At 43.2% G+C, this 9,472-nt stretch overlaps 1 protein-coding gene across 1 annotated transcript in view; it reads right to left on the bottom strand.

The window, feature by feature from the left end:
- Positions 1 to 9,472, bottom strand: part of AIFM1 (apoptosis inducing factor mitochondria associated 1) — a 40,800-nt gene that overhangs the window by 6,662 nt on the left and 24,666 nt on the right. The window contains exons 7-11 of the mRNA XM_007958630.1: positions 4,504 to 4,588; positions 3,549 to 3,625; positions 2,539 to 2,647; positions 1,330 to 1,437; positions 945 to 1,033 (exon numbers count right to left, since the gene is read on the bottom strand). Coding sequence (XP_007956821.1) covers positions 945 to 1,033; positions 1,330 to 1,437; positions 2,539 to 2,647; positions 3,549 to 3,625; positions 4,504 to 4,588 — 468 coding nt within the window. The remainder of the gene's footprint in view (positions 1 to 944; positions 1,034 to 1,329; positions 1,438 to 2,538; positions 2,648 to 3,548; positions 3,626 to 4,503; positions 4,589 to 9,472) is intronic.

Raw genomic sequence — 9,472 nt, 5'->3', positions numbered from 1 at the left:
TTGAGTCAGCCCCAACTCATAGCGACCCCTCCTTGGGTTTCCAAGGCAGTATCACTATGGAAGTAGATTGCCCTATGTTCCTTCTGAGGAGTGGCTGGTGGGTTTGAACCATCAGCCTTCTGGGTAGCAGTCAAGTGCCTTAGGCACTATGCTACCAGAGCTCCTACATGCATACTAGGCAAGTGAAAACAACATGGCTTGGGTCAGATGCACCTTAGTCCTCAAACTGATACATTTGCTTGTTAATACTTTAAAGAGGTCTTTTGCAGCAGATTTCTTGACTGCTGCTTCCATGGGTGTTGATTGTGGATCTAAGTAAACTGAAATCCCTGACAACTTCCCTCTTTTCTCCATTAATTGAGATGTTGCTTGTTGGTCCAGTTGTAAGGATTTTTGTTTTCTTTATGTTGAGTTGTAATCTATACTGAAGACTGTAGTCTTTAATCTTTATCAGTAAGTGCTTCATGCCATCTTCACTTTTAGTAAGCAAGGTTGTGTCATCTATATATCGCAGGTTGTTATTGCGTCTTCCTCCAATCCTGATGGTATGTTCTTCTTCATATAGTCCAGCTTCTCAGATGATTGGCTCAGCAAATAATACAAATTGACTAAGTATGGTGAAAAGATACAACCCTGAGGCACACCCTTCCTGATTTTAAACCATGCAGTATCCCCTTGTTTTGTTCAAACAACAGCCTCTTGGTCTATGTACAGGTTCCTCATGAGCACAATCAAGTGTTCTGGAATTCCCATTCTTTGCAATGTTATCTATAATTTGTTATGATCCACATAACAAGGGAGGGACAGTTAATTCTGAAAACTACGATGGGTTAACGATGGCTGCCAAGAACACTAATGTACTGGTATCAAATGAAGGACAAAGAATGAGGACAGGGGAGAGAAGAGCTGGAAGGTCTCCTGGCAGCCTCTCTTCCCCTCCTTACCTTCCTGCCGTCTTTCAGCTTGATGAGTAACCTGCCACCGCTGACTCCAACTGATTGCACAATCGCATTGGGCATCACCTTAACCCCCTCTGTAAAGGTAAACAAGACCTGTGGCTGAGCCTGTCAGCCTAACACCTTTTTGGAAAGTAGGGATGCTGACAAAAGGCATCCCATTGTAAACCCAAGAATTATCAATACAGGAGCAGCCTTGGAGAGCGGCAAGAACCTAAACCCACGGTTTAGAACCCTTACATAAACTTAGCTGACTGGAGCATGGTGGAAACACTTCATTGGCTGGGTGACAGAGCTTAGGTCAAGAAGCAAACTTTGCCTTGGACCTAACTCAGAGGAAAGAGAGTGACATCCTAAGGAAAAGTCTCTGTACCTCGTCTGACTTTTTCCATGGTCCAATTGCTGAGGTATTCAGGAAGGATCTTTCCCATGTTTCCTTTCTCAGGGAAGAGCTGAATCACTTCTGTGCCCAAGGCTTGAGCTGTGAAGAAGAAACAGAGTAGGTTTAGCAGGAGGCAAGCCTAGGAAGATAGGAAGAGAAGTCAAGCTGCAGTCAGCAGCCACTGACTAAACACAGGGCAAAGCTGCAATCCAGGCCAGAGCTCCCATTAGTGGGGCACTGGGGCAGAGGGCCTTGGTGCTAGAGTTCATGCATAAGGCAAATACAACAGGTGCCAGAATTGCTGTCCCTGGATTAGACTACAGACTGTGAACTCAGTGCACTTACACCCATGTGGTCACTTCAGGCCTATGCAAGTGCTTTGGGATCTCTGAATAGTAAGCACCCTCCTGAGAAGACGCCCTGGTCTCTCAGAACTGAAAAATCCCCTTGAGAAAAATGGTTGCCGATAGTTTAGCTTAACTAATCAAGACTGCCTGCCCTGACCATTGTATTCTTTTAAAGAACTGTCTATATGGGATCAAATTGACAATAGCAACTTAAAAGGTTAGATAGGAATGTTAGGGGGCAGCGAGTTTATGTCAATGGAGGAGGGACAACTCAGAAAAGGAAGGTGAAAATGGCTGCACAACTTAAAGAATATAATCAATGTCAATAAATGGGACACGTCGAAATTGTTGAACTGGTGTATGTTTTGCTGTGTACAGTGTCAACAAGAACAGCAGCAAAATAAATAGAATAATTTTAAAAAGAAAAGAAAAATGGTTGCCACGAAACAGTCAAACGTGAACTCACAGATCTATCAAGTTGAGAGCCATGATGTATCTTAAGGAAGTTTTGGACTTTTTTACAGGGAGTCACAGTTAAAAGAGCCGTACCTCTGTAGGCTACAGTGCCTTTACCATCTTAGTATCTCACTTAGTATTTTATCTCTAAGGAGTCCTGTCCTAGAGGCTAGCAGGAAGGAAGAAAGCATCCCTGCTGCGTTGCTCAGATGACAGATTTTCAGTCACTAAGGGATCCTGCACTGGAACTAATTTCAATGCTTAAATTTTCACTACATAAAACTTCATCAAATGCTTTCTATTGATTGTGGCAAATCCTTACCTGGAATTTGTAAGAGCCCACTAAAAAGCATGTAAGACTAGAGAAAGACAACAGAAGCTGCTCCCCAGTACTCACCCTTTCTGCCAAGGGCACAGGCCAGTTCGCTACCGAGGAAGCCCCCACCAATAATTGTAATTGACTTGACTTCTCGTGAGATCTTCTCCAAGGCTCTAAAGTCTCCAATCTGCAGGATCACCACAATTCAGCACAATGATTTCCCAAAGGGGCACAGGATAATAATCTTAGGAAGTATTTTCCTCTAAATCTTTGATGACAGTCATTTGCAGATAAAATCTTCTCCTTGCATAAAGTGGCTCAATTATAGCCACGTTATTAATGTCCGTTTTTTTTTCACCATTGTTATTTGTACCATGTCTTCTCTCCAGTGATTCCCAACTGGCAGTGGGTTTGTGTCCCTCACTTTCCCCCAGCCTTTCTGCCCAGGGGACATCTGTCACTGTCTGAAGACATTTTTGGCTGTCATGACTGATGGGGAAAGGAGTGCTACTGACATCTAGTGGGTAGAGGCCAGGGATGCTGCTAAACATCCTGCAATACAAGACAGCTCCCTACAACGAAGAATTATCTGACCCAAAATGCCAACAGTGCCAAAGATGAGAAATCCTGTTCTGTCAAGAACAAATCTGATCAAATACCCACAATGGTAGCTGGAGAGCTACAGTAATTTTGTTTTATAAGCAAAGCATGGTGTTAAGAAGCAAACTCCCCTCCTGTTTCCCCTAGGTACTCTGACTTTTCTGCCCAAAGTCTCTAAGATAGCACTTGCAACGACAGATCCCAAGAAGCTAGCAGTTCCAATGAATTAAATTCATCAGGAAAAACCAGCTATGGAAGGGCAATCAGAAGGAGCCATAGCGACCATTAAAAACACCCATGTATTTTTCATTTGGAGCTTAAAACACTTGAGAGAGGGGAAATGACTTGCTCAAGGCCAGAGAACAAGTCTATAGGAGAGCCATAAACAGAACTCAGATCTCCCAAATCCCAAGTGAGTATTTGGGGACCACAAGATTATATTAGCTCCTCAAAAACAACACAGCGAGAGCACTAAAGTAGAAAATTACCTTTCTGAACAGCGTTGTCCTACTCCTCACCTCTGCTCCTGCCCTGTCAATGGCAGACAGATTTCTTGGAGTGCCTCCTGGAAGTAAGAGGAGGAAAAGAAAAACCCTTTAGCCCAACGAGCAGAAGCAGGCCCAAACAAGCACCCAACAGAGATGGCTCTGCCTCCATCTAGGGCTGTGGTGTGCGCACCTTGCTAGTGCCACAGTGGCATCAAAAGGATGTGACGGCTTTGTTTTCCTTCTCCTTGCCACACAGCAGGCTTTTATCAATTTCCTCTAAGAAGCAGATTTGAGAATCTCTCTTTAAGGGGCCTCGTCCTTCCCATAGATAGCTGTAAGTCTTCACTTCCAGTTTCTCTGGAGCACTGACCAAGTTACCAAAGCTCTGTTTAAGACACTGCTATAGTCTCCCTGTGTGGCACAAACAGTTAAGTGCTCAGCTACTAACTGAAAGGTTGGTGGTTCAAACCCACCCAGAGGCACCTGAGAAGAAATGCCTGGTAATTTGCTTCCAAAAACAACTAGCCACTGAAAGCCTTACAGAGCACAGATCTACTCAGACACAGGGGGTCGCCAGGAGTCAGCACTGACTCAACCGCAACGGTTGTTTTGTTTTTTCCCCAAGTCTTCTGTCCTGATTTCCAATTGGAAGTGACAATGAAGCCACAGGTCATATCACTTTCAGGGCACAGGGCCAAGCAGGGAGAGAAAGAAGGCAACCTTTTCCAATACACATCCATGCCTTCACTGGAAGCAGCAGCAAGGATAATTCAGATGGTCTGTTGATCTGGGACAGAACACGTATATTCAGCAAGGCTTTGCACTGAGAGAAGAAGCCCATTTCAGAGTCTGGGCTTCAGTTTTCGTATGGTTAAGTATTGCCTTCTACAGAGAAGGTCTGACTCTAAAACGTGAAGAGCTGTGCACGGAGAACGCCATCTCCAGAAATGCTCACCTGTGGCAATCAAGCACTTTTCATAGGTTATTTGAGAGCCATCGTTCAGTTTCACCGTGTTGCCTCTCACATCCAGCTGTACCACCTGGTGTAGTCACACCAAAAGAGATATAGAGATGAGCTGGCTTTTAAAAAATAATTTTTATTGAGCTATGATTCACACAACATAAAATTCATCAGTTTAAAGGGCACAATTGGGTGGTTTTTAGTACATTCACTATGTTGTACAGTCATCACCACTATCTAATGTCAGAACACTTTCATTTCCTCAGAAGGAAACCTTGTACCTATGGACATCCTCCTTTCTCCCACCCCAACTCCTGGGCCTCAGTATTGAAAAGACATTTACTGGGGGAGCATTTTGGACACAAACTCTCCCCATTCACTGAAGACCTTGGACTGGTTCATACTTCTGCTCTGAGCCATACCCAGAATCTTATGTCCTAAAACTCTACTTCTAAAACCTCAAACATCCCACTCTTAGATCGCAGTTCTCAATCCTTCCAGCTCTCTCAGTCTCACTCTCACCTGTATGTGCTCTCAATTTTCTCTTAGTTTATCAGCCACTAGTTGGCTGTTCCTTCCCAACTCATCTGGGCCAATGGCAGTGCATCCAAATGGTTCCTTTACTGGGACCCTTCATTCCCTTGCACTCTACTCCTTACGGTTAAGAGTGTCAGCTTTGGAGTTGGAAACACCAGGGTTCCAGCCTCTGCTCCACTATTTATTAGCCATGAAAGCATTCATTCAAGAATACTATGTGCCAAGTGCTACATTAAGTACAGGGGACACACTGGTAAGAAAGACCAATACCTTGACTTTCAAAGTTTAGTAGCCAAGACAGACCATTTAATAAATACTAACAAGGAGCCCTGGTGGCACAGTGGGTTAAGCACTTGGCTGTTAACTGAAAGGTCAGTGCTTTAAACCCTCCAGTGGCTCTGTGGAAGAAAGACCTGCTGATCTGCTTCTCGTAAAGATTACAGCCAAGAAAACCCTACGGAGCAGTTACTACTCTGTCTCATAGAGTCACTGTGAGTCCGAATCAACTCAACAGCACACAACAATAACAACCACTAACAATAATCACAAATGCCAAATATACCAAAAGCGGGTGACCAGCACAGTATCACTAAGGAAAAAGAAGACATGGAGAGTTTTACAAGAAGTACAACAAAGGTAAACACTTTGACATATACAACACTGTATTATCAGTAATAACAAGCATTAATCTACAGGTGGATACATAAGTAGACAGGCAGAAAGGAATACACCCATACCATATATAAGTTTGACGGACAATATTTCTACATACATATTTGTATGTGCTATAGCAATATCCATATATATAATAGAGCTAATAGGGGGCAAAGTTACAACTTCTTAGCCACAGCCAAACATGTTAAGGGACTGCGTCGCTGGGCTCACAGGCTAGGGACCATGGTCATGGGGGACATCAAGCTCAATTGGTATAACATAGTACACAAAACATCATTCTACATCCTACTTTGGTGAGTAGTGACTGGGGTTTTAAAAGTTTATGAGCAGCCATCTAAGATGCAACAATTGGTTTATCCTCAACCAGAGCAAAGAAGAATGAAGAAAATCAAAGACACATAGAAACATTTAGTCCGAGGGACTAGTGGACCTTGTGAACCTTAGCTTCTATGACCCTGAGACCAGAAGAACTAGACAGCGTCTGGCTATCACTGCCAAACACTCATAAAGGGATCACAGTAGGAGATCCTAGATAGAGGAGGAGAAAAGGGTGGAACTAAACTCAAAATGATAAAAAGAACAGGCTTACTGGTCTGACTGGTGAAACCCCTGAGACTATGGCCCCTAGTTACTCTCTGGGCCTGGAATTGAACTTACTCTTGTGGGTTCCAGACAAACAAGAGACAGGCCTACAAGGTGAACGATTACACCAGGTAGTTACAATTCTTAGAACAATCAACCATGGGAGATCAGAAAGGTAGCATCTGCACGGGGAGATAGATCACAGAGCAGGAATGCATAGGAATAAGGTCACAGGGAAGAGGTAACTACAGGGAAAAAGTGGGAAAAGAGGTGTTATATTGTGGGGATTGCAATCAAATTCATGAAACAAAATGTTGAATATGAAATGTTGAATGGAAAATGAATTTGCTCTGTCAACTTTCACCCAAATCACAATTAAAAAAAAAAAGTAAAACTCAAAAAAAAAAAAAATCATCAATGCCATGATGGGGCAATGCAGGTTGCTCTAGGGACCTAAGACAGGTGCATCCAATCTCATCAGGTCGGGGGGGGGGGAAAAGCTTTCCAGAGGCAGTGACAAATAAATTGAGATCTGAAGGGTGACCTGCTTCTTTAGACTCCTTCAATCTGTCCTTGGCAGGCTCCCTCTCCAATCCCACTACTCAATATCCATACTTCTCGCTCTCAGACAACCACTTTGCAACAATTTTACTGCGAAAATAAGTAAAGCCATTAGATTCACTCAGTTTCCCATAAGGGTTCCCCCACCCCCAACCCCATCCCTGAATAAAAACTTACAGGTTTCTATCTTTACTTGCTTTCTTCCAGCTTCTGGCATGAGTTACCCTTTCTGTTAACGGCGACCCTTCCAATTGTGCCTAACTTTCATACGTTCCTTTCTCTCCCAGAACATAACTCTATCAACCTGTCATACCCCATCCTCTCTCCCTCCTTCTCTCTCAGTAACTTAAATGCTCAGCCCATTAACATACTTAAGTATGTCCCTTCCAAAAACATCTACCTTTGATTCCATGTTCTCCTCAAGTTTTTGTCCAATTGCTATCTTCCTTTTCTCATTTAAACTTTTTGGAAGAGTAATTTCTTCTTTTCTAGTGTCATGATGATACCTGAACTGTCGAGTCTGACGGGACATTTAGCCATTCTTACCAGATTTCTCTGCTGCAGTAATGATGGATCATATCCTTCTTCTTAAAACTCTCTAAAACTTTGGCTTCTGGGACATCATTCTCTCCTGGGTTCTCCTCATATTTCCCTTCTTTCCTCGTCTTCTTTGTGGGGTCTTCTTCTTAAGCCTGCCTCCTAAAAGTTGGGATTCCTCAGGGCTGCATCCTTATCCCATTCCTCTTCTCAAGAGATAAGTTCTCCTTGGTAGACCTCATTCACTCTCGTACTTTCAACTACTCATATGCAGATGTTTTCTAAACTCTATCTCTAGTCCAAAGGAGTCCTAGTTGTGCAATGGTTAAGCACTTGGCTGTTAACCAAAAGTTAATGGTTCAAACCCACCAGCAGCTACATGGAACAAAGGATCTGACAATATGCTCCCATAAAGATTACAGCTTAGGAAACCCTATGGGCCAAATCTACTGTCCTGTAAGGTCACTGTGAGTCAGGATTGATTCACCAGCATACAACAACACTCTCCAGTTAAGACCCCCTCCTCTGAGCATCACAGTCATATATCCACATACTCATAAGACATTTCTATGCAGATAGTTCACTTCAAGCTTAATAGTCAAAATTAACTTTTAGCTTCCCTCTTTAACTAGCTCTTCCTTCTCTAGTGTCTTTCTCAGTTGGTGGTACATCATCACCATTCACCTAGACACACAACCAGTGACACTGAGTCAATTCTGACACACAGCACCCTAGAGGACAGAGTAGAACTGCACCATAGGGTTTCCAACGCTGTAAACCTTTACAGAAGCACAGTGACTCATCTTTTTCCTGCAGAGCGACTGGTAGGTTTGAACTGCTGACCTTTTGGTTAGCAAATGACTTACACAGTGTACCACCAGACATACGAACTAGAAATCAGACCATCACCCTTGCCTCCTTCTCCCTCATCTTTCACCTTCAACCAATCACCCAACCCTGTCAAGTGCCTTCCCCACTCATCATCACCTTTTGCTCAGGAAACAATACAGTGATGCTATTAAGACCTTGGACTCTGAATCAGAATGTCTGGGTTCCAAGTCTGAAGTCAGAAAGACCTGGGCTCAAATTCTGTCTCCATCACTTAGTAGCTATGTGATCTTGGGCATGTTATTTAATCTCTTTTTAATTCCAATTTCCTTTTAATAAAATGGGATAATAATAGTACCTACTTAATAAAATTAAGGAGCCCGGGTAGCGCAGTGCCTGAGGCATTTGACAGCTAACCAGAAGCTTGGTCGTTCAAACCCATTAGCCACTCTGCAGGACGAAGACAAGGCAATCAACTTCCATAAAGATTTACCACTTCAAAAGCCAAATGGGGATAGCTATGAGTTGGAATCAACTCAACAGCAATGGGTTTGTTTCATTTCTGGTGGCATAGTGGTTAAAGTGCCAGGTTGCTAACCAAAAGGCTGGCAGTTGCACTTACCAGCTGCTCTACAGGAGAAAGAAGTCGCAGTCAGCTTCCGTAAAGATTTGTAGCCTAGGAAATGCTATGGGGCAGTTCTACTCTGTCTTACAGGGTCGCTGAGTCAGAATTGACTCAATGGCAGTGGGTTTGTTTTGGTTTGGTTCATAAGATTATTGTGAGGACACAATGAGATAATACTCATAAAGCATTTAAAAACTGTGCTTCCAAAATTAGAATAGGCCCTATATAAATGTTTGTTCTTACTTTCATCAGCATCATTGTCAACATTATCCTACCATTACTATCCTAATTTGCATTCTCATCATCTTTTGCCTGGATTATTATAACAGTCTTTAAAATGGTCTCTCTTAAGTTTTGTCCCCCTGAAATTCATCTTCCTCACAGTCAATAATCCATTGCTGTAAGTCAATTCTAACTCACAGCGATCCCCAGGGACAACTCAGGGACGCCCAAAGCAGTAGGCCAGAAGAGCAGGAGAAAGGGGATTAAAAGCAGGAAGCCAGGGAGAGGTACAGTCAGTCACAGGGACCCAGGTGGGGGTGATACAAGAGGTCTCCAACAGCAAGACAAACTTGTCTGTCGGTTTGTCCTACTGTGGTGACATGTAGACGTGAGTTT

Source organism: Orycteropus afer, unplaced genomic scaffold, assembly GCF_000298275.1.
Source record: "Orycteropus afer afer isolate SDZICR_OR568_19922 unplaced genomic scaffold, OryAfe1.0 scaffold01054, whole genome shotgun sequence".
Lineage (NCBI taxonomy): Eukaryota > Metazoa > Chordata > Mammalia > Tubulidentata > Orycteropodidae > Orycteropus > Orycteropus afer.
This window is presented reverse-complemented; position numbering and strand designations above follow the sequence as displayed.